Genomic DNA, 26,928 nt, shown 5'->3' with positions numbered 1-26,928 from the left:
CAGACGTACTCCACAGTAGAGGTTGTCCCCCTGTAGGTAACCTGTTTACGATAGCAATAAGGCACCTTCACGGGTTTGTGGTACATGGCCAATATACTACGGCTAAGGGCTGTGTTCAGGCACCCCGCGTTGCGTAGTGCTTATGAACAGTCCATAGCCGTGGTATATTGGCCATATACCACACCCACTCGTTTCTTATTGCTTAATTATACCATTCAGGTTTTAGTACGTTTTTGTGTTGTTGTTTTTTACAGCAGAAGGAACCAGCGCTGAAAGGTCTCCGTGTTCATGTTACTATAAGGAGCTCCGAGAGGTTTTGGACAACACATGGTTTCATTTCACCGCTTCATGACCGCCTGGGTTATATTGTATCTGTCATAGCCCGGCTAACGGTAGTGTGTTCCGTCGAAGACGCGCATCGGAGACCAAGCCTCCTTTCACTTGTTGTAGGCGGCTTTTCTCACAAGTGGATAAACGCATAACCATTTCCTCCAAACGATGCGTAAAAGTATCCTAAACCCAAAACATCTGGAACTTGACACAGCAGTGTTACTGGACTGAGTGTGATACATAGACCAGATTGTATGCCATGCGAGGCTCTGGACAAAATCACCACTTTCTCCGGAGATAGCAACGCTGTTATTTCTTAAACTCCTGGAACGTCTGGACGAGGACGCCGCGACCGTGTGAGAGAGAAAACCATGCTGCTGCTGGGCAACGAAACGGGCTACGTCTGGACCGAGTTATTAAACACCGGCAACCTGACGGCGTGTGCCGGTGAAGAAGACCACGGTGGTCCGGAGGCGGTGATTGTTCCGGTGATTTTTGGATGTATATTTTTCCTGGGTGTCGTCGGGAACTCTCTAGTGATGATAGTAATAGGGAAAATCAAGGCCCGGCGCAACAGAAGTACGACAAACATTTTCATCCTCAATTTAAGTATAGCGGATCTATTGTTTTTGCTATTTTGTGTCCCGTTCCAGGCTACTATATACTCCCTACCTGAGTGGATATTTGGAGCCTTTTTATGTAAATGTGTTCACTATTTAGTGATGGTGTGTATGCTGGTGAGCATCTTCACGCTTGTTGCCATGTCAGTGGACAGGTACATAGCTGTTGTACACTCCAAAAAGTCCCCCTGCATTCGCAACAGGAGGAATGCCCTCATAGGGGTCTGTGTGATTTGGGCACTATCGTTCATATTCTCTATACCAGTGGCGCAACACCAGATACTCACTGACCACCCGGAAGCGCCGAACAGTTCGTTCTGCTGGGAAGCGTGGTACGCAAGCGCTTCCAAACACACCTACAAAGTCACTATTTTAGTCATTGGCTATCTGTTACCGTTGGGCTTGATCATATGCTGCTATGCGAAGGTAAGACAACTTTTCATCTGTAGTAGAGAAACTGTCAAACGCTTCCCTTTTTACGCACAGGTTAGAGTGTACATTAGTGAGGTTGGAACACGCTAGTGAGGTTGGAAAATGACACAATGATGACATTTATTGGGCTATAATGCTAATGTTTTCAGCCTAGCGCGGCAATAAATGTGTGAGCGAGAACAAAGTGCGAACGTGCGGCACCACTGCGCTCCGGAAAACCTGCGCGTGTGTCAGTGCTCTTTGTACCCGGCTGCGTGACCGTTTTTGTTTTACCCCGTGCGGTGTTGGGTTCAGAGGCCTAGAGTTTCTGACAGTCCTTTATAGTCCTTAATATGGTTTACTACAGACTGAACTACTTCAACAAACTACTTTGGTTGATATTTGTTACCATACACATGCTGTCACTTAACCCAGAACTAAAATACTGTTGTTTAACCCAGAACTAAAACACTGTTGTTTAACCCAGAACTAAAACACTGTCACTTAACCCAGAACTAAAATACTGTCGTTTAACCCAGAACTAAAATACTGTTGTTTAACCCAGAACTAAAACACTGTCACTTAACCCAGAACTAAAATCCTGTTGTTTAACCCAGAACTAAAATCCTGTTGTTTAACCCAGAACTAAAACACTGTCACTTATCCCAAAACTAAAATCCTGTTGTTTAACCCAGAACTAAAATCCTGTTGTTTAACCCAGAACTAAAATCTTGCATAATTTGGTCAGATTCTATGTTATCATTGTCCAGATAGATGACCATAGAAATGACAACCATAGCTCCTTTATTTATAATATAAATCATTATAATAGTAGGTAGAATGACAGCAGCATACGGTGTGTGTGTGTGTGTGTGTGTGTGTGTGTGTGTGTGTTGTGTCTGTGTGTGTGTGTGTGTGTCTGTGTGTGTGTGTGTGTGTGTGTGGCGTGATAGGAAGGTACACATAGCCATAAAACACATACGTTTTTCCAGCAGCAGACTGTCATCCATAATGTCAAAAGCTGCACTGAAGTCCAACAAAAACAGACCCCTTTTCATCATCAATTTAACTCAGCCAATCGTCAGTCAAACAGGGCTGAAAAGTGACTGGTAGCAAGAATGTATAAACACTGATGGTAATATACTCATGGTAATATATAGATGTAAACATAAATACTGGTGGTAATATACTCATGGTAATATATAGATGTAAACTTAAATACTGGTGGTAATATACTCATGGTAATATATAGATGTAAACATAAATACTGGTGGTAATATACTCATGGTAATATATAGATGTAAACTTAAATACTGGTGGTAATATACTCATGGTAATATATAGATGTAAACATAAATACTGGTGGTAATATACTCATGGTAATATATAGATGTAAACATAAATACTGATGGTAATATACTCATGGTAATATATAGATGTAAACATAAATACTGGTGGTAATATACTCATGGTAATATATAGATGTAAACATAAACACTGATGGTAATATACTCATGGTAATATATAGATGTAAACTTAAATACTGGTGGTAATATACTCATGGTAATATATAGATGTAAACATAAATACTGGTGGTAATATACTCATGGTAATATATAGATGTAAACATAAATACTGGTGGTAATATACTCATGGTAATATATAGATGTAAACATAAATACTGGTGGTAATATACTAAATACTGGTGGTATGGTAATATATAGATGTAAACATAAATACTGGTGGTAATATACTCATGGTAATATATAGATGTAAACATAAATACTGGTGGTAATATACTCATGGTAATATATAGATGTAAACATAAATACTGGTGGTAATATACTCATGGTAATATATAGATGTAAACATAAATACTGGTGGTAATATACTCATGGTAATATATAGATGTAAACATAAATACTGGTGGTAATATACTCATGGTAATATATAGATGTAAACATAAATACTGGTGGTAATATACTCATGGTAATATATAGATGTAAACATAAATACTGGTGGTAATATACTCATGGTAATATATAGATGTAAACTTAAATACTGGTGGTAATATACTCATGGTAATATATAGATGTAAACATAAATACTGGTGGTAATATACTCATGGTAATATATAGATGTAAACATGGCTGAAAAGTGACCGTAAGTAGGAATATATAAATACTAATGGTAATAAACTAATGGAAATATCTACATGTAAACATGGCTAAAAAGTGACTGTTAGCAGGAATATACACTGAATGCACAAAACATTAGGAACACCTTCCTAATATTGTCTTGCTCTCCCTTTCTCCCTCAGAACAGCCTCCATTTGTCGGGGGTCATGGGCTCTACAAGGTGTTGAAAGCGTTCCACAGGGTCTCTACAAGGTGTCGAAAGCATTCCACAGGGATGCTGGCCCATGTTGACTCAAATGCTTCCCACAGTTGTGTCAAGTTGGCTGGATGTCCTTTGGGTGGTGAACCATTCTGGATACACACATGAGAAACTGTTGAGTTTGAAAAACACAGCGCTGTTGCCTTTCTTGACACACTCAAACTGGTGCACCTGGCACCTACTACCATACTTTATTTATTTATTATGGATCCCCATCCATAATAATTACAATTATTATTATAATTATTATTATTAATAATAATAATAATAATTTGGCAAAATTAAGGCAGTTATACAATTGTAAAAATATTGCAATACGTTCATAACAGAATTCACAGCACACTAAGTGTGTGCCCTCAGAGCCCATTCTCCACGACCACATACCTACAACGCAAAATCCATTTGTACGTCTGTGTGTGTATGTTATCATGTGTTTGTAGGCATGTACAGTGGGGCAAAAAAGTGCAAGAAAAATTGCAAGTTCTCCCACTTAAAAAGATGAGAGAGGCCTGTAATTTTCATCATAGGTACACTTCAACTATGACAGACAAAATGAGAAACAAAATCCAAAAAATCACATAGTGTTTTTTATGAATTTATTTGCAAATTATGGTGGAAAATAAGTATTTGGTCACCTACAAACAAGCAAGATTTCTGGCTCTCACAGACCTGTAACTTCTTCTTTAAGAGGCTCCTCTGTCCTCCACTCGTTACCTGTATTAATGGCACCTGTTTGAACTTGTGGTCAGTATAAAAGACACCTGTCCACAACCTCAAACAGTCACACTCCAAACTCCACTATGGCCAAGACCAAAGAGCTGTCAAAGGACACCAGAAACAAAATTGTAGACCTGCACCAGGCTGGGAAGACTGAATCTGCAATAGGAAAGCAGCTTGGTTTGAAGAAATCAACTGTGGGAGCAATTATTAGGAAATAGAAGACATACAAGACCACTGATAATCTCCCTCGATCTGGGGCTCCACACAAGATCTCACCCCGTGGGGTCAAAATGATCACAAGAACGGTGAGCAAAAATCCCAGAACCACACGGGGGGACCTAGTGAATGACCTGCAGAGAGCTGGGACCAAAGTAACAAAGCCTACCATCAGTAACACACTACGCCGCCAGGGACTCAAATCCTTTTGTGCCAGACATGTCCCCCTGCTTAATAAGCCAGTACATGTCCAGGCCCATCTGAAGTTTGCTAGAGAGCATTTGATCCAGAAGAAGATTGGGAGAATCACTGCTCTAGAGGAGATCCGCATGGAGGAATGGGCCAAAATACCAGCAACACTGTCACCTTCACCTTGTGAAGACTTACAGAACACGTTTGACCTCTGTCATTGCCAACAAAGGGTATATAACAAAGTATTGAGATAAACTTTTGTTCTTGACCAAATACTTATTTTCCACCATAATTTGCAAATAAATTCATTAAAAATCCTACATTGTGATTTTCTGGATTTTTTTTCTCATTTTGTCTGTCATAGTTGAAGTGTACCTATGATGAAAATTACAGGCCTCGCTCATCTTTTTAAGTGGGAGAACTTGCACAATTGGTGGCTGACTAAATACTTTTTTTGCCCCACTGTATCTGTGCCTATGTGTTTAATTTAATTAGTTATTTAATATCACCTTTATTTAACCAGGTAGGCCAGACCACCTTTATTTAACCAGGTAGACCAGATCACCTTTATTTAACCATGTAGACCAGATCACCTTTATTTAACCATGTAGACCAGATCACCTTTATTTAACCAGGTAGACCAGATCACCTTTATTTAAAAAGAATAAAAATAGCAGATCCGTACGACATTGGGTGAGGCGGGTTGCAGGAAAGTATATTTAGCTCGTAGATAGAAAGTGAGATTAAGATATATACGAAAAAGACTGTCTATTTACACGGGATAGGACACTGGATAAGACCAAGACAAACACACACGTCCTACTGCTATGCCATCTTGGATTTTTTTTTAAATGTTTGTGTTACTTCACAGTCCCCGCTGTTCCATAAGGTGTATTTTTACCTGCTTTTTAAATATGATTCTACTGTAGTTACCTGATGTGGAATAGAATTCCATGTAGTCATGGCTCTATGTAGTACTGTGTGCCTCCCATAGTCTGTTCTGGACTTGGCATGTCGAGTGGGGTATTAATGGTTGTCCCAGCTGTGCGCCAGTATTTTAAACCGACAGTTCGGTACATTAAATTTGTCAACACCCCTGACAAAAACAAGTAATGAGGAAGTCAATCTCTCTTCCACTTTGAGCCATGAGAGACTGACATGCATGTCATTAATGTTGGCTCTCCGTGTACTTTTAATGGCCAGCCATGCTGCTCTGCTCTGACCCAACTGCAATTTTCCCAAGTCCCTCTTTGTGGCACCTGACCACACAACTGAGCAGTGGTCCAGGTGAGACAAAACCAGGGCCTGTAGGACCTGCCTTGTTGATAGTGTTGTTAAGAAGGCAGAGCAGAGCAGTGCTTTATTATGGACAGACTTCTCCCCATTTTAGCTACTGTTGTATCAATATGTTTTGACCATGACAGTTTATAATCCAGGGTTACTCCAAGCAGTTTAGTCACCTCAACTTGCTCAATTTCCACATTATTCATTACGAGATGTTGTTGAGGTTTAGGGTTTAGTGAGTGTTTTGTTCCAAATACAATGCTTTAATTTTAGAAATATTTAGGGCTAACTTATTCCTTGGCACCCACTCTGAAACTAACTGCAGCTCTTTGTTTAGAGTTGCAGTCATTTCAGTCGCTGTAGTAGCTGACATGTATAGTGTTGAGTCATCCACATACATAGAAATACATATAAACTCCGGCTTTACTCAGTCAGTGGCATGTCGTTAGTAAAAATTGAAAAGAATCATGGAGCCTAAACAGCTACCCTGGGGAATTCCTGATTCTAACTTAATTATATTTTATAGGCTTCCATTAAAGAACACCCTCTGTGTTCTGTTAGACAGGTAACTCTTTATCCACATTATAGCAGGGGGTGTAAAGCCATAACACAGACATTTTTCCAGCAGCAGACTATGATCTATCATGTCAAAATCTGCCCTGAAGTCTAACAAGACAGCCCCCCACAATCATTTTATCATCAATTTCTCTCAGCCAATCATCAGTCATTTGTGTAAGTGCCGTGCTTGTTGAGTGTCCTTCCCTATATGCATGCTGAAAGTCTGTTGTCAATTTGTTTACTGTGAAATAGCATTGTATCTGGTCAAACACAATTTTTTCTCCAGAAGTTTACTAAGGGTTGGTAACAGACTGATTGGTCGGCTATTTGAGCCAGTAAAGGGGGCTTTACTGTTCTTGGGTAGCAGAATGACTTTAGCTTCCCTCCAGGCCTGAGGGCTTAAATTATGCCTAGTAGGTTTAAATTGAAGATGTGGCAAATAGGAGTGGCAATACCGTCCTCCATTATCCTGAGTAGTTTTCCATCCAGATTGTAAGACCCCGGTGGCTTGTCATCGTTGATAAACAACAATCATTTTTACTGAATTTCTTCCACACTGACTTTACGGAATTCGAAAGTACAATGCTCGTCTTTTATAATTTGGTCAGATATACTTGGATGTCTAGTGTCAGAGTTTGTTGCAGGCATGTCATCCCTAAGTTTGTTGATCTTGCCAATTAAAAAAATATTAATTGTGTTGGCGATATCAGTGGGTTTTGTGATAAATGAGCCATCTGACTCAATGAATGATAGAGCCAACTTGGCTTTTTCCCCCCAAAATGTTCATTTAATGTGCTTTTTATTATCATTCTTAATATAATTTATCTTTGATGCATAGTATAGTTTATTTTTTAGTTTAGTCACATGATTTCTTAATTTGCAGTACGTTTACCAATCGGTTGTGCTGCCAGACTCATTTGCCATACCTTTTGCCTCATCTCTCTCAACCATACAATTTTTCACTTCCTCATCAATCCAAGGGGATTTAACAGTTTTTCACCTCATCAATCCAAGGGAATTTAACAGTTTTTCACTTCCTCATCAATCCAAGGGAATTTAATTAACAGTTTTTACAGTCATTTTCTTAACGGATGCTTATTAGTAAATGGAATGAGCAATTTCATAAATGTGTCAAGTGCAGCATCTGGTTGCTCCTCATTACACACCACAGACCAGCAGCATCTGGTTGCACCTCATTACACACCACAGACCAGCAGCGTCTGGTTGCACCTCATTACACACCACAGACCAGCAGCGTCTGGTTGCTCCTCATTACACACCACAGACCAGCAGCGTCTGGTTGCTCCTCATTACACTCCACAGACCAGCAGCGTCTGGTTGCTCCTCATTACACACCACAGACCAGCAGCGTCTGGTTGCTCCTCATTACACACCACAGACCAGCAGCGTCTGGTTGCACCCTCATTACACACCACAGACCAGCAGCGTCTGGTTGCTCCTCATTACACACCACAGACCAGCAGCGTCTGGTTGCTCCTCATTACACACCACAGACCAGCAGCGTCTGGTTGCACCTCATTACACACCACAGACCAACAGCGTCTGGTTGCTCCTCATTACACACCACAGACCAGCAGCGTCTGGTTGCTCCTCATTACACACCACAGACCAGCAGCGTCTGGTTGCTCCTCATTACACACCACAGACCAGCAGCGTCTGGTTGCTCCTCATTACACACCACAGACCAGCAGCGTCTGGTTGCTCCTCATTACACACCACAGACCAGCAGCGTCTGGTTGCTCCTCATTACACACCACAGACCAGCAGCGTCTGGTTGCTCCTCATTACACTCCACAGACCAGCAGCGTCTGGTTGCTCCTCATTACACACCACAGACCAGCAGCGTCTGGTTGCTCCTCATTACACACCACAGACCAGCAGCGTCTGGTTGCTCCTCATTACACACCACAGACCAGCAGCGTCTGGTTGCTCCTCATTACACTCCACAGACCAGCAGCGTCTGGTTGCTCCTCATTACACACCACAGACCAGCAGCGTCTGGTTGCTCCTCATTACACACCACAGACCAGCAGCGTCTGGTTGCTCCTCATTACACACCACAGACCAGCAGCGTCTGGTTGCTCCTCATTACACACCACAGACCAGCAGCGTCTGGTTGCTCCTCATTACACACCACAGACCAGCAGCGTCTGGTTGCTCCTCATTACACACCACAGACCAGCAGCGTCTGGTTGCTCCTCATTACACACCACAGACCAGCAGCGTCTGGTTGCTCCTCATTACACACCACAGACCAGCAGCGTCTGGTTGCTCCTCATTACACACCACAGACCAGCAGCGTCTGGTTGCTCCTCATTACACACCACAGACCAGCAGCGTCTGGTTGCTCCTCATTACACACCACAGACCAGCAGCGTCTGGTTGCTCCTCATTACACTCCACAGACCAGCAGCGTCTGGTTGCTCCTCATTACACTCCACAGACCAGCAGCGTCTGGTTGCTCCTCATTACACACCACAGACCAGCAGCGTCTGGTTGCTCCTCATTACACACCACAGACCAGCAGCGTCTGGTTGCTCCTCATTACACACCACAGACCAGCAGCGTCTGGTTGCTCCTCATTACACACCACAGACCAGCAGCGTCTGGTTGCTCCTCATTACACACCACAGACCAGCAGCGTCTGGTTGCTCCTCATTACACTCCACAGACCAGCAGCGTCTGGTTGCTCCTCATTACACTCCACAGACCAGCAGCGTCTGGTTGCTCCTCATTACACACCACAGACCAGCAGCGTCTGGTTGCTCCTCATTACACACCACAGACCAGCAGCGTCTGGTTGCTCCTCATTACACACCACAGACCAGCAGCGTCTGGTTGCTCCTCATTACACACCACAGACCAGCAGCGTCTGGTTGCTCCTCATTACACACCACAGACCAGCAGCGTCTGGTTGCTCCTCATTACACTCCACAGACCAGCAGCGTCTGGTTGCTCCTCATTACACACCACAGACCAGCAGCGTCTGGTTGCTCCTCATTACACACCACGGACCAGCAACTATTATTTACATTATCAACATATGAATCACTACAAAACTTATTGTATGACCTCTTACACACTATATTAGAACCAGCCTGACCTCTTATACACTATATTAGGCCCAGCCTGACCTCTTATACACTATATTAGGCCCAGCCTGACCTCTTATACACTATATTAGGCCCAGCCTGACCTCTTATACACTATATTAGAACCAGCCTGACCTCTTATACACTATATTAGGCCCAGCCTGACCTCTTACACACTATATTAGAACCAGCCTGACCTCTTATACACTATATTAGGCCCAGCCTGACCTCTTATACACTATATTAGGCCCAGCCTGACCTCTTACACACTATATTAGAACCAGCCTGACCTCTTATACACTATATTAGGCCCAGCCTGACCTCTTATACACTATATTAGGCCCAGCCTGACCTCTTATACACTATATTAGGCCCAGCCTGACCTCTTATACACTATATTAGGCCCAGCCTGACCTCTGATACACTATATTAGGCCCAGCCTGACCTCTGATACACTATATTAGGCCCAGCCTGACCTCTTATACACTATATTAGGCCCAGCCTGACCTCTTATACACTATATTAGGCCCAGCCTGACCTCTTATACACTATATTAGAACCAGCCTGACCTCTTATACACTATATTAGGTCCAGCCTGACCTCTTATACACTATATTAGGCCCAGCCTGTCCTCTTATACACTATATTAGGTCCAGCCTGACCTCTTATACACTATATTAGGCCCAGCCTGACCTCTTATACACTATATTAGAACCAGCCTGACCTCTTATACACTATATTAGGCCCAGCCTGACCTCTTATACACTATATTAGGCCCAGCCTGACCTCTTATACACTATATTAGGCCCAGCCTGACCTCTTATACACTATATTAGGCCCAGCCTGACCTCTTATACACTATATTAGGCCCAGCCTGACCTCTTATACACTATATTAGGCCCAGCCTCTGGAACTTTGGTTTTCCTAGATGTGGCTATTATATTATAATCAATACATCCTATGAATCTGGATACTGCTTTAAAGCACATTTCTGCAGCATTAGTAAAGATGTGATCAATACGTGTTGATGATTTCCTTCCTGTGGTGTTTGTAACTACCCTGGTAGGTTGACTGATAACCTGAACCAGATTGCAGGCACTGGTTACAGTTTGAAGCTTTTTTCTTGAGTGGGCAGCTTGATGAGAGCCAGTCAGTATTTAAATCACCCGGGAAATATACTTCTCTGTTGATATCACATACAGTGCCTTGCGAAAGTATTCGGCCCCCTTGAACTTTGCGACCTTTTGCCACATTTCAGGCTTCAAACATAAAGATATAAAACTGTATTTTTTTGTGAAGAATCAGCAACAAGTGGGACACAATCATGAAGTGGAACGACATTTATTGGATATTTCAAACTTTTTTAACAAATCAAAAACTGAAAAATTGGGCGTGCAAAATTATTCAGCCACTTTACTTTCAGTGCAGCAAACTCTCTCCAGAAGTTCAGTGAGGATCTCTGAATGATCCAATGTTGACCTAAATGACTAATGATGATAAATACAATCCACCTGTGTGTAATCAAGTCTCCGTATAAATGCACCTGCACTGTGATTGTCTCAGAGGTCCGTTAAAAGCGCAGAGAGCATCATGAAGAACAAGGAACACACCAGGCAGGTCCGAGATACTGTTGTGAAGAAGTTTAAAGCCGGATTTGGATACAAAAAGATTTCCCAAGCTTTAAACATCCCAAGGAGCACTGTGCAAGCGATAATATTGAAATGGAACGAGTATCAGACCACTGCAAATCTACCAAGACCTGGCCGTCCCTCTAAACTTTCAGCTCATACAAGGAGAAGACTGATCAGAGATGCAGCCAAGAGGCCCATGATCACTCTGGATGAACTGCAGAGATCTACAGCTGAGGTGGGAGACTCTGTCCATAGGACAATAATCAGTCGTATATTACACAAATCTGGCTTTTATGGAAGAGTGGCAAAGAAGAAAGCCATTTCTTAAAGATATCCATAAAAAGTGTTGTTTAATGTTTGCCACAAGCCACCTGGGAGACACACCAAACATGTGGAAGAAGGTGCTCTGGTCAGATGAAACCAAAATTGAACTTTTTGGCAACAATGCAAAACGTTATGTTTGGCGTAAAAGCAACACAGCTCATCACCCTGAACACACCATCCCCACTGTCAAACATGGTGGTGGCAGCATCATGGTTTGGGCCTTCTTCTCTTCAGCAGGGACAGGGAAGATGGTTAAAATTGATGGGAAGATGGATGGAGCCAAATACAGGACCATTCTGGAAGAAAACCTGATGGAGTCTGCAAAAGACCTGAGACTGGGACGGAGATTTGTCTTCCAAGACAATGATCCAAAACATAAAGCAAAATCTACAATGGAATGGTTCAAAAATAAACATATCCAGGTGTTAGAATGGCCAAGTCAAAGTCCAGACCTGAATCCAATCGAGAATCTGTGGAAAGAACTGAAAACTGCTGTTCACAAATGCTCTCCATCCAACCTCACTGAGCTCGAGCTGTTTTGCAAGGAGGAATGGGAAAAAATGTCAGTCTCTCAAAGTGCAAAACTGATAGAGACATACCCCAAGCGACTTACAGCTGTAATCGCAGCAAAAGGTGGCGCTACAAAGTATTAACTTAAGGGGGCTGAATAATTTTGCACGCCCAATTTTTCAGTTTTTGATTTGTTAAAAAAGTTTGAAATATCCAATAAATGTCGTTCCACTTCATGATTGTGTCCCACTTGTTGTTGATTCTTCACAAAAAAATACAGTTTTATATCTTTATGTTTGAAGCCTGAAATGTGGCAAAAGGTCGCAAAGTTCAAGGGGGCCGAATACTTTCGCAAGGCACTGTACATTATCAAGCATTTCACACACATTATCCAGATAGTGACTGTTAGCACTTGGTGGTCTATAGCAGCTTCTCACCAGAATGGGCTTTATGTGAGGCAGATGAACCTGTAGCCATTATTACTTCAACAGTATTTAACATGAGATCCTCTCTAAGCTTTACAGGAAGCTGGTTCTTTATATAGTCCGCAACACCGCCAACGGGGGCGTTTCTGTCTCTTCTGTAGATGTTATAACCATGTATTGCTTCCACTGTATCATCAAAGCTATTATCTAAGCGAGTTTCAGAGATAGGCAGAATATGAATGTCATCTGTTTACAAGCAAGTTAATGAATTCATGGACCTTGTTTCTCAGTATGTTAATATTGGCTATTTTTAGCACTTTTCTGTCTTACTTGATTGTTTTTACTGCTTTACTGGGAAGCTTATCAGAAGTAGACTTGATAGTGCAGGGTGAGCTGCACAAAGTGGTCTTCCTACTGGGACACACCACCTCAGTGTTAACAGTGGTCTTCCTACTAGGACACACCACCTCAGTGGTCTTCCTACTAGGACACACCGCCTCAGTGTTAACAGTGGTCTTCCTACTAGGACACACCACCTCAGTGTTAACAGTGGTCTTCCTACTAGGACACACCAGTGGTCTTCCTATAGGACACACCTCCTCAGTGTTAACAGTGGTCTTCTTATAGGACACACCACCTCAGTGTTAACAGTGGTCTTCCTATAGGACACACCACCTCAGTGTTAACAGTGGTCTTCCTATAGGACACACCACCTCAGTGTTAACAGTGGTCTTCCTATAGGACACACCTCCTCAGTGTTAACAGTGGTCTTCCTACTAGGACACACCGCCTCAGTGGTCTTCCTATAGGACACACCACCTCAGTGCTAACAGTGGTCTTCCTACTGGGACACACCACCTCAGTGTTAACAGTGGTCTTCCTACTGGGACACACCACCTCAGTGTTAACAGTGGTCTTCCTACTAGGACACACTGCCTCAGTGTTAACAGTGGTCTTCCTACTAGGACACACCGCCTCAGTGGTCTTCCTACTAGGACACACCACCTCAGTGTTAACAGTGGTCTTCCTATAGGACACACCACCTCAGTGTTAACAGTGGTCTTCCTACTAGGACACACCAACTCAGTGGTCTTCCTACTAGGACACACCGCCTCAGTGGTCTTCCTATAGGACACACCACCTCAGTGCTAACAGTGGTCTTCCTACTAGGACACACCACCTCAGTGTTAACAGTGGTCTTCCTACTAGGACACACCGCCTCAGTGTTAAGAGTGGTCTTCCTATAGGACACACCGCCTCAGTGGTCTTCCTATAGGACACACCACCTCAGTGCTAACAGTGGTCTTCCTACTAGGACACACCACCTCAGTGTTAACAGTGGTCTTCCTACTAGGACACACCGCCTCAGTGTTAAGAGTGGTCTTCCTATAGGACACACCTCCTCAGTGTTAACAGTGGTCTTCCTACTAGGACATACCAGTGGTCTTCCTACTAGGACACACCGCCTCAGTGTTAACAGTGGTCTTCCTACTAGGACACACCACCTCAGTGTTAACAGTGGTCTTCCTACTAGGACACACCGCCTCAGTGGTCTTCCTACTAGGACACACCGCCTCAGTGTTAACAGTGGTCTTCCTATAGGACACACCTCCTCAGTGTTAACAGTGGTCTTCCTACTAGGACACACCAACTCAGTGTTAACAGTGGTCTTCCTACTAGGACACACCGCCTCAGTGGTCTTCCTATAGGACACACCACCTCAGTGCTAACAGTGGTCTTCCTATAGGACACACCACCTCAGTGTTAACAGTGGTCTTCCCTATAGGACACACCACCTCAGTGTTAACAGTGGTCTTCCTACTAGGACACACCTCCTCAGTGTTAACAGTGGTCTTCCTACTAGGACACACCGCCTCAGTGGTCTTCCTACTAGGACACACCACCTCAGTGTTAACAGTGGTCTTCCCTATAGGACACACCACCTCAGTGCTAACAGTGGTCTTCCTACTAGGACACACCACCTCAGTGTTAACAGTGGTCTTCCTACTAGGACACACTGCCTCAGTGTTAACAGTGGTCTTCCTACTAGGACACACCGCCTCAGTGGTCTTCCTACTAGGACACACCACCTCAGTGTTAACAGTGGTCTTCCTATAGGACACACCACCTCAGTGTTAACAGTGGTCTTCCTATAGGACACACCACCTCAGTGTTAACAGTGGTCTTCCTACTAGGACACACCAACTCAGTGGTCTTCCTATAGGACACACCACCTCAGTGCTAACAGTGGTCTTCCTACTAGGACACACCACCTCAGTGTTAACAGTAGTCTTCCTACTAGGACACACTGCCTCAGTGTTAACAGTGGTCTTCCTATAGGACACACCTCCTCAGTGTTAACAGTGGTCTTCCTACTAGGACATACCAGTGGTCTTCCTACTAGGACACACCGCCTCAGTGTTAACAGTGGTCTTCCTACTAGGACACACCACCTCAGTGTTAACAGTGGTCTTCCTACTAGGACACACTGCCTCAGTGGTCTTCCTACTAGGACACACCACCTCAGTGTTAACAGTGGTCTTCCTATAGGACACACCTCCTCAGTGTTAACAGTGGTCTTCCTACTAGGACACACCACCTCAGTGTTAACAGTGGTCTTCCTACTAGGACACACCTCCTCAGTGTTAACAGTGGTCTTCCTACTAGGACACACCCCCTCAGTGGTCTTCCTATAGGACACACCACCTCAGTGCTAACAGTGGTCTTCCTACTAGGACACACCACCTCAGTGTTAACAGTAGTCTTCCTACTAGGACACACCGCCTCAGTATTAACAGTGGTCTTCCTATAGGACACACCTCCTCAGTGTTAACAGTGGTCTTCCTACTAGGACATACCAGTGGTCTTCCTACTAGGACACACCGCCTCAGTGTTAACAGTGGTCTTCCTACTAGGACACACCACCTCAGTGTTAACAGTGGTCTTCCTACTAGGACACACCTCCTCAGTGTTAACAGTGGTCTTCCTACTAGGACACACCACCTCAGTGTTAACAGTGGTCTTCCTACTAGGACATACCAGTGGTCTTCCTACTAGGACACACCGCCTCAGTGGTCTTCCTACTAGGACACACCGCCTCAGTGTTAACAGTGGTCTTCCTATAGGACACACCTCCTCAGTGTTAACAGTGGTCTTCCTACTAGGACACACCTCCTCAGTGTTAACAGTGGTCTTCCTGGGGGGGGACAAAATGGCGCCGTAGAGAGAACACGGTGTTTCAGCGAGCTCTCGTGGCATTCGTAAATGTATATTCTTACATTAATCTCCTAGCTTGAAAAAGTGGTAGAATTGGCTAAATAAGTTACCATATAATGAGTCTTGACGACTATGTCGCAAAAATCTCCGACAACATGCCCAATAGAACTACTAAGAAGTCGACCAAAACCACCACCCCTGTGGATGTGCATGAGGAGCTAGCTAACGTTAGCGAAGCTAACACCATTGCGGATCCAGGCACAATGGACCTGATGATTCAAAAGATGACTGATAACATTACTAAAGTGATCGATGCTAAGATAAGAACGGTCTTGGAAGCAATAGCAGGTCATTCAGCTGAAATACAGAGCGTTGTGAAACGTGTTGTTGAGGCGGAAGGGAGAATTGCTGCAGTGGAAACTTCAACTACATCTATGGACGCTAAGATAAAAGCACTTGAGAAACAGGTGCGCGAAATGGCGGAGCACATTGACGACTTGGATAATCGAGGACGCAGATGCAATATTCGTGTTGTGGGACTCCCGGAAAATTCTGAAGGGACACGTTCAGTAAAATTCTTTGAGGAATGGATCCCTGGCTACCTACAAATGGACACTAAGGCTGGTCGTGTGAAGCTGGACAGAGCTCATCGCTTTCAAGCACCGATACCCGGTCCCAATCAGCGCCCACGACCGGTGGTTATAAAGTTCCACAACTTCACCGACAAGCAGCGCGTCATGGATGCGGCTAGAAACATCGGCTCTGATGGTAGTCAACATAAAGGTCCAAAGGTCTCATTCTTCAATGATTATTCCACAGCGGTTGTACGAAGACGCAAAGCGTTTGATGAGGCGAAGGCTCGACTCAGGAGAATGAAGATGGACTACGCACTGTTGTACCCGGCCACATTGAAGATTATGGTCAACGGATCACCTAAAAAGCTCTACACACCCGAAGAGGCTGCTGCGTTTATGGACTCTCTCGGGTAAATAACTTTAAGCTGCACATTCACAGCATTGAATAACTTTGTTTATTTTTGGTTGAATCTGTTCATGAAACAGTGGTGTGAGTCCTCACGTACTCCGGCTCAGTAATATTCGTATCTTTATTATTTTTCTTGCTAAAGTAATAGCCGCCACTAATTGTGAAAGGAGACCAAACTGGCTTCATTAGGGGCCGTAAGTCATGCAACAACGTCAGGCGGCTTCTTAATGTAATTCAAGCCTATCAACAAAGTGCTGTGGATGGTCTTGTGCTCTCCCTAGATGCTGAGAAAGCATTTGATCGTGTGGAGTGGTCTTACCTATTATTTGCTCTAAATAAATTTGGTCTGGGGGACAACTTTATAAAATGGGTGAAAGTTTTATATGATGATCCTCAGGCTGCTGTCCTTACTAATGGGCTACGGTCAAATAGCTTCTCTATACACAGAGGTACCAGACAGGGCTGTCCTTTATCCCCCTCCTCCTCTTTGCACTCGTTATGGAACCACTAGCCGAGGCCATCAGGGTAACGCCTGCTATACAGGGGCTGCTCATTGGTGATGTTCACCATAAAATAAGCTTGTATGCTGATGATGTCCTGATATTCATCTCTAGTCCCGAGACTTCAATTACATCTCTTATTAATATTATTGAATTATTCAGCGAATTCTCAGGCTACAAGATTAACCTTACTAAGTCAGAGGCTATGCCACTTGGTAGCCTACACTCTGTACCTAATACTTCTCCCCCCTTCCCTTTTAAATGGTCTCCCTCAGGTTTCATGTATCTGGGTATATTTGTAACTCCTAAATTCCAGCTAATGTACAAAGCCAATTTTGTTCCCTTGTTTGATACAATAAGACAGGATTTGGATCGCTGGAACTCTCTCCCGATTTCTTGGTTGGGTAGAATATCCCTCTTGAAAATGAACATTTTACCTAGACTACTTTACCCAATCCAAATGATCCCAGTATTACTCTCCAATAAGGTAATAAAGGGTGTAAATGGATGGCTAAGTTCCTTTATATGGAGTAAACGCAAGCCAAGACTTAAGATGGCAATATTGCAGCTGCCAAGTTCTATGGGCGGCTTGGACCTGCCCAATATCAGGTTCTATCAATGGTGTGCCCACCTTTGTTATATTTCTGCCTGGATCACAAATGATGACTCCTCTATTTGGTTAGACATTGAGACTTCTCTTTCAAAATACCCCTTACAGGATCTTTTATTTTTCAGAAGTTTCAAGTCTGTAGAAGACCACTGCAATAATCCCGTTACACTTAACACACTCAAAGTATGGAGGTCAGTTCAACGCTTCCTGGGAAGGTCCAAACTAACCTCTGCTCTTACCCCAATTCTTAACAACCCAGATTTCAGTCCAGGATTGCTGGATGCTGGCTTTAACTTATGGCTTAATAAGGGCATACGCAGGCTAAATGACTTATTTGCTGATAAGATTTTGTTGTCATTTGAGCAGATGGTCGAGAAATATCGACTCCCAAAGCAGGACTTTTTCCGCTTCCTACAAGTAAGACATTATATTCTGAAGAGCACCACCTTAATTGGTAACCCTGATGTGTCTGTCATTGAAAGAATGCTTTTTTTCCCACAAAGGAAAATGTCTGTAAATCTGTTTTATGATACTTTAAGGTCCTTTTCTGCTGTCAACACACGGAGGGTGAAACAAGTGTGGGAGAAAGAATTGTCTGTTACTATTGACGAAGAGATGTGGGAGGACATTTGGAGATATGCAAAAACAATATCAATATGTAACCGTACTAGAGCAATCCAATTAAGAATAATACACAGATTGCATATATCCCCAAATCGCAGACATGCTTTTAGCCCCACTTCCTCTTCCCCTCAGTGTCTTAAATGCAAAACTGATACAGGCACCCTAACACATTGTTTATGGTCATGTACCAAAATACAAAGATACTGGTCTGGTGTTCTGCAAAAAATTGAAAAGATCCTAGGGGTTGATCTAGAATTGGACCCAGTTTCTTTACTGTTAGGTCTCCCTAGTAGGCATGTTACTTCTGTCGGTAAAAGGAGGCTTTACAACATCCTTACCTTCGCAGCAAGGAAAAACATCCTTTTACAGTGGATTAGTGATAAGGTTCCTTCTATTAAAGATTGGCATAAGATACTATTTGAATGGGTGCCTCTGGAATATCTGACATGTACATTGCATTCTAAAACAGACCAGTTCTACAAAGTATGGGAACCTTATCTAAATTACCTAGAACCTGAGGTATCAGCTATTATGCTGCAAGGATTCTCTTAGAATGGCGGGGATCTATGTATTTCAGAACTACACTGTACGTTCCATGTGTGGAACCTAACCTCTTGGTTTAAACTGAGCTTTTTGTTTCATTTCTGTTTGTAAGTTTGTTTAAAATGTATGTATTGAGAGACGCAATGATGGTGATGGGGTGAGAGAAGCACAGAGCGGGAAGAGGAAAATGGTGTACGTATGTATGGGTGTGTATATGTGTGTGTGTGTGTGCGTGCGTGTATGTATGCGTATGTGTGTGTATATGCATGGGTATATGTATGTGTGTGTATGTATGTATGTATGCGTATGTGTGTGTATATGCATGGGTATATGTATGTGTGTGTGTGTGTGTGTGTATGTATGTATGTATGTGTGTATATATATGCACGTAGATATGTGTAAGTGGGTGCTGTTTTTCTTGTTTTTGTTCTGTGTGCTTTGTCTCTGTTGTTGTATCTCGTAATATGGGTGAAAATTGTGAAATTCCAATAAAAATACTGTTACAAAACAGTGGTCTTCCTACTAGGACACACCTCCTCAGTGGTCTTCCTACTAGGACACACCTCCTCAGTGGTCTTCCTATAGGACACACCAGTGGTCTTCCTACTAGGACACACCTCCTCAGTGTTAACAGTGGTCTTCCTACTAGGACACACCACCTCAGTGTTAACAGTGTTAACAGGACACACCTCCTCAGTGTTAACAGTGGTCTTCCTACTAGGACACACCACCTCAGTGTTAACAGTGGTCTTCCTACTAGGACACACCAGTGGTCTTCCTACTAGGACACACCTCCTCAGTGTTAACAGTGGTCTTCCTACTAGGACACACCTCCTCAGTATTAACAGTGGTCTTCCTACTAGGACACACCTCCTCAGTATTAACAGTGGTCTTCCTACTGGGACACACCACCTCAGTGTTAACAGTGGTCTTCCTACTAGGACACACCTCCTCAGTGTTAAGTGGTCTTCCTACTAGGGCACACCACCTCAGTGTTAACAGTGGTCTTCCTACTGGGACACACCACCTCAGTGTTTAACAGTGGTCTTCCTACTGGGACACACCTCCTCAGTGTTAACAGTGGTCTTCCTATAGGACACACCTCCTCAGTGTTAACAGTGGTCTTCCTACTAGGACACACCAGTGGTCTTCCTACTAGGACACACCTCCTCAGTGTTAACAATGGTCTACCTACTAGGACACACCACCTCAGTGTTAACAGTGGTCTTCCTACTAGGAGACACCGCCTCAGTGGTCTTCCTACTAGGACACACCGCCTCAGTGGTCTTCCTACTAGGACACACCAGTGGTCTTCCTACTAGGACACACCTCCTCAGTGTTAACAGTGGTCTTCCTATAGGACACACCACCTCAGTGTTAACAGTGGTCTTCCTACTGGGACACACCACCTCAGTGTTAACAGTTTAACTCTGGTTCATATGCACATGATTACTGCATGCAATAGCTGTAGGATTAACCAAGGTATTCAGGACAATTAGGGGGACATAAATTAAGTTACTTACACGGTCTGTGTCACGCCCTGACCATAGAGAGCTCTCGGGGTTCTCTATGGTGTAATAGGTCAGAGCGTGACTAGGGGTTTTTCTAGTTATTATAGTTATATGTTGGTGTGTGAGTATGGTTCCCAATTGGAGGCAGCGGTATATCGTTGCCTCTAATTGGGGATCATACTTAGTGTTTCCTTTTTTCCCACCTGCATTGTGGGATATTGTTTTGTTTAGTGCCTATGTGCGCTACGTACTGCACGTTTGTTAATTCTTTGTTGTTTTGAGGTACCACTGTAATAAATATGTGGAACTCTACTCCCACTGCGCCTTGGTCGAGTTATTGACAGAATATCCCACCACGCACCAGGCCTCCAGTGCGCCTCCCCAGTCCGGTACGTCCTGTGCCGGCTCCCCGCACTTGCCCTGAAGAGTGTGTCACCAGTCTCGCTCCATAGCCGGAGCCTTCCTCTGCGCAGGTGCCCAGTCCAGACATGGTGTCCAGTCCCACTCCATTTATTTTATTTTTATATATATACAGTGGGGCAAAAAAGTATTTAGTCAGCCACCAATTGTGCAATGTTGGAAAGTTCTATTCTCCATGTCCTCTATACTCCAAGTCCTCTATACTCCAAGTCCTCTATACTCCAAGTCCTCTATACTCCAAGTCCTCTATTCTCCAAGTCCTCTATACTCCAAGTCCTCTCTTCTCCAAGTCCTCTATACTCCAAGTCCTCTATACTCCAAGTCCTCTATACTCCAAGTCCTCTATTCTCCAAGTCCTCTATACTCCCAGTCCTCTATACTCCCAGTCCTCTATTCTCCAAGTCCTCTATTCTCCAAGTCCTCTATTCTCCAAGTCCTCTATTCTCCAAGTCCTCTATTCTCCAAGTCCTCTATTCTCCATGTCCTTCTATTCTCCAAGTCCTCTATACTCCAAGTCCTCTATACTCCAAGTCCTCTATCAATTGTGCAATGTTGGAAAGTTCTATTCTCCATGTCCTCTATACTCCAAGTCCTCTATACTCCAAGTCCTCTATTCTCCAAGTCCTCTCTTCTCCAAGTCCTCTATTCTCCAAGTCCTCTATTCTCCAAGTCCTCTATACTCCAAGTCCTCTATACTCCAAGTCCTCTATACTCCAAGTCCTCTATACTCCAAGTCCTTCTATTCTCCAAGTCCTCTATTCTCCAAGTCCTCTATTCTTCAAGTCCTCTATACTCCAAGTCCTCTATACTCCAAGTCCTCTATACTCCAAGTCCTCTATACTCCAAGGCCTCTATACTCCAAGTCCTTCAATTCTCCAAGTCCTCTATTCTCCAAGTCCTCTATTCTCCAAGTCCTCTATACTCCAAGTCCTCTATACTCCAAGTCCTCTATACTCCAAGTCCTCTATACTCCAAGTCCTCTATTCTCCAAGTCCTCTATACTCCAAGTCCTCTATTCTCCAAGTCCTCTCTTCTCCAAGTCCTCTCTTCTCCAAGTCCTCTATTCTCCAAGTCCTCTATTCTCCAAGTCCTCTATTCTCCAAGTCCTCTATTCTCCAAGTCCTCTATTCTCCAAGTCCTCTATTCTCCAAGTCCTCTATTCTCCATGTCCTTCTATTCTCCAAGTCCTCTATACTCCAAGTCCTCTATACTCCAAGTCCTCTGTACTCCAAGTCCTCTATCAATTGTGCAATGTTGGAAAGTTCTATTCTCCATGTCCTCTATACTCCAAGTCCTCTATACTCCAAGTCCTCTATTCTCCAAGTCCTCTATTCTCCAAGTCCTCTATTCTCCAAGTCCTCTATTCTCCAAGTCCTCTATACTCCAAGTCCTCTATACTCCAAGTCCTCTATACTCCAAGTCCTCTATACTCCAAGTCCTCTATACTCCAAGTCCTCTATACTCCAAGTCCTCTATTCTCCAAGTCCTCTATACTCCAAGTCCTCTATACTCCAAGTCCTCTATCCTCCAAGTCCTCTATTCTCCAAGTCCTCTATTCTCCAAGTCCTCTATACTCCAAGTCCTCTATACTCCAAGTCCTTCTATTCTCCAAGTCCTCTATTCTCCAAGTCCTCTATTCTCCAAGTCCTCTATACTCCAATTCCTCTATACTCTAAGTCCTCTATACTCTAAGTCCTCTATACTCCAAGTCCTCTATTCTCCAAGTCCTCTATACTCCAAGTCCTCTATACTCCAAGTCCTCTATTCTCCGAGTCCTCTGTACTCCAAGACATCTTTACCAGTGGAATAGTTTGAGCCTGAATTTTTTAAATGTTTAAATGGAACATATTTATAGCTCAGGGGACTGTGGTCAAATATCAGTACAAGATGTTCTCCACTGACATGTCCTCATTAGTGTTGCTAAAGGTCCTTCTTTCTGGTTTGTATCTGAAGTATTTTGATGGATTATTCCACTGTGTATATGTCACTTCCTGACCTTAGTTCCTTTTGTATGTCTCTATTTTAGGTTGGTCAGGGCGTGAGTTGGGGGTATTCTATGTTTTGTTCTTGTGTTTATATTTCTATGTGTTTGGCCTGGTATGGTTCCCAATCAGAGGCAGCTGTCAATCGTTGTCTCTGATTGAGAACCATACTTAGGCAGCCTGTTTTCCCATTCTTGTTTGTGGGTGGATATTTTCCGTTTCAGTGTTTTCACCATACGGGACTGTTTCGGGTTTCCTTTATTCTCTTGTTCGTTTGTTTTCTGTGTTCAGTGGAATAAATATGACAAACATTTACCACGCTGCATATTGGTCTGATATTTCCGACACCTCCTCAGAAGAGGAAGATGACAACTGTTACAGTATTCATTCCACAGTGTATGTATTCACTGTGTATATATTCCACGGTGTATATATTCCACTGTGTATATATTCCACTGTGTATATATTCCACGGTGTGTATATATTCCACTGTGTGTATATTCCACTGTGTATTTATTCCACGGTGTATATATTCCACTGTGTATTTAATTCCACTGTGTATATATTCCACTGTGTATATATTCCACTGTATATTTAATTCCACTGTGTATTTAATTCCACTGTGTATATATTCCACTGTGTATATATTCCACTGTGTATTTAATTCCACTGTGTATATATTCCACTGTGTATATATTCCACTGTGTATATATTCCACTGTGTATATATTCCACTGTGTATATATTCCACTGTGTATTTTATTCCACTGTGTATTTTATTCCACTGTGTATTTTATTCCACTGTGTATATATACCACTGTGTATATATTCCACTGTGTATTTAATTCCACTGTGTATATATTCCACTGTGTATGTATTCCATGGTGTGTATGTATTCCACGGTGTATTTTATTCCATGGTGTGTATTTTATTCCATGGTGTGTATTTTATTCCATGGTGTGTATTTATTCCACGGTGTATTTATTCCACTGTGTATTTTATTCCATGGTGTGTATTTTATTCCACTGTGTATTTTATTCCATGGTGTGTATGTATTCCACGGTGTGTATGTATTCCACGGTGTATTTTATTCCACGGTGTATTTTATTCCATGGTGTATTTTATTCCATGGTGTATTTTATTCCATGGTGTGTATTTATTCCACGGTGTATTTATTCCACTGTGTATTTTATTCCATGGTGTGTATTTTATTCCACGGTGTATTTTATTCCACGGTGTATTTTATTCCATGGTGTGTATTTATTCCACTGTGTATTTATTCCACTGTGTATTTTATTCCATGGTGTGTATTTTATTCCACTGTGTATTTTATTCCACGGTGTGTATGTATTCCACGGTGTGTATGTATTCCACGGTGTATTTTATTCCACGGTGTATTTTATTCCATGGTGTGTATTTATTCCACGGTGTATTTATTCCATGGTGTGTATTTTATTCCATGGTGTGTATTTTATTCCATGGTGTGTATTTTATTCCATGGTGTGTATTTATTCCACGGTGTATTTATTCCACTGGGTATTTATTCCACTGGGTATTTATTCCTCATGTTCCTGTTTCCATTTATGTTTTCATCTTTAGCTCTGCGTTGTTGGGAAAGGACACGCCAGTCAGCATTTCACTGTTATTCTACACGTGTTGTTTACCAAGCAAGTGGCGAATAAAATCAGATTGGATTTGTCCTCTGTATATCCTCTGCGGTCCCAAATGACACACTATTCCCTTTATAGTGCACTACTATGAGAAAGGCCTTTTGGGCTCTGGTCAACAGTAGTGCACTATGTAGGGAATAGAGTTCCATAGGGCTCTGGTCAAAAGTAGTGCACTATGTAGGGAATAGAGTTCCATTGGGCTCTGGTCAAAAGTAGTGCACTATGTAGGGAATAGAGTTCCATTGGGCTCTGGTCAACAGTAGTGCACTATATAGGGAATAGAGTTCCATAGGGCTCTGGTCAAAAATAGTGCACTATGTAGGGAATAGGGTGCCATTTGGAATGCAACCTTGGGTAAAACATTGAAAGTGCAGTCGGCGCACCAATTCATCCCAAGAGGTGTTCGATGGGGTTGAGGTCAGGGCTCTTTGCAGACCAGTCAACTTCTTCCACGCCAATTTTGACAAACTGTTTTTGTATGGATCTCGGCTTTGTGCACGGGGGGGCATTGTCATGCTGAAACAGGAAAGGTCCTTCCCCAAACTGTCGCCACAATGTTAGAAGCACAGAATCTTCTAGAATGTCACTGTACGCTGTAGCGTTAAGATTTCCTGGAACTAAGGGGTCCGAACCATTATTCCTCCTCCACCAAACTTTACAGTTGGCACTATGCATTGGGGCAGTCGGCGTTTCAATTCATCCCAAAGGTGTTTGATGGGGTTGAGGTCAGGACTCTGTGCAGACCAGTCATGTTCTTCCACACCAATCTCAACAAACCATTTCTGTATGGAACTCACGTTGTGCACGGGGGGCATTGTCATCCTAAAACAAGGCAAGGGCCTTCCCCAAACTGTTGTCACAAAGTTGGAAGCACAGAATCATCTAGAATGTCACTGTATGCTGTAGCGTTGAGATTTCCCTTTCTCTGGAACTAAGGGGTCCGAACCATGAAAAACAGCCCCAACACACTTCACAGTTGGTATGCATTGGTGCAGGTGGCATCTGCCAAACCCAGATTCGTCCGTCAGACTGGCAGATGGTGAAGCGTGATTCATCACTCCAGAGAACATTAGTCTCCCACTCTACAGTCTTAAGCATTATGCTTTTCTCCTCCAACCTAGAATAGTTGTTTGATAAGATGTCATTTCAGACAAATACACTCTGTATTTCATTTCTGACCCATTTCATTTTCCTCTGAGACGGGCTTTTACCCCCTATCGCCTGGTCCCAGATTGTGCTGTCGGGCTTTTACCCCCTATAGCCTGGTCCCAGATTGTGCTGTCGGGCTTTTACCCCCTATAGCCTGGTCCCAGATTGTGCTGTCGGGCTTTTACCCCCAATCGCCTGGCCCCAGATTGTGCTGTCTTGCCAAATGAAGAGGCTTCCTGGAGTGGTACTAAGCTAGCTGATGGGCTGGTGCTTGTGTGTCAATACCCCATGTACACACAGAGTACTGATGGGACACAGAATACTGATGGGACACAGAGTACTGATGGGACACAGAGTACTGATGGGACACAGAGTACTGATGGGACACAGAGTACTGATGGGACACAGAGGACTGATGGGACACAGAGGACTGATGGGACACAGAGTACTGATGGGACACAGAGTACTGATGGGACACAGAGGACTGATGGGACACAGAGGACTGATGGGACACAGAGGACTGATGGGACACAGAGGACTGATGGGACATGTGTACATGAGGAATGCTGACGATGTCATCCCAGACCGAGTATGTCACGGTAACTACTGTCTTCCATCCAGAGGAGAGGGATAAGGGCTTCCTTTCTCCCACAGATTAGACAGGGACGGACCTCTATCACATCTTCGAATGTATCTGTTATGATGCTAAATTGTCATTATTTTGCCACTATGGCCTATTTATTGCCTTTACCTCCCTTATCTAACACGGTACCTCATTTTGGGTCCCACGCATGTTGAGCGTTGTTTATTCCATGTGTAACTCTGTGTTGTTGTTTGTGTCGCACTCCTTTGCTTTATCTTGGCCAGGTCGCAGTTATAAATGAGAACTTGTCTACGTGGTTAAATAAAGGTGAAATAAATAGATAAATAAAAATAGAAACGTTTATACATTCAACCGCTAACTGCTAACCGCTAACTGCTAACTGCTA

The 26,928-nt window shown here is 43.2% G+C and overlaps 1 protein-coding gene across 1 annotated transcript in view; it reads left to right on the top strand.

Moving 5' to 3' along the window:
- The first annotated feature begins 225 nt into the window (after positions 1 to 225).
- Positions 226 to 26,928, top strand: part of galr1b (galanin receptor 1b) — a 59,247-nt gene continuing 32,544 nt past the window's right edge. The window contains exon 1 of the mRNA XM_042316966.1: positions 226 to 1,376. Within this exon, the coding sequence (XP_042172900.1) occupies positions 702 to 1,376 (675 nt within the window). The 5' untranslated portion in view covers positions 226 to 701. The remainder of the gene's footprint in view (positions 1,377 to 26,928) is intronic.

Source organism: Oncorhynchus tshawytscha, unplaced genomic scaffold (assembly GCF_018296145.1).
Source record: "Oncorhynchus tshawytscha isolate Ot180627B unplaced genomic scaffold, Otsh_v2.0 Un_contig_721_pilon_pilon, whole genome shotgun sequence".
Taxonomy (NCBI): Eukaryota; Metazoa; Chordata; class Actinopteri; order Salmoniformes; family Salmonidae; genus Oncorhynchus; species Oncorhynchus tshawytscha.
Note: the sequence above shows the minus strand (reverse complement) of the source record. Positions and strands in the feature narration are given on the sequence as shown.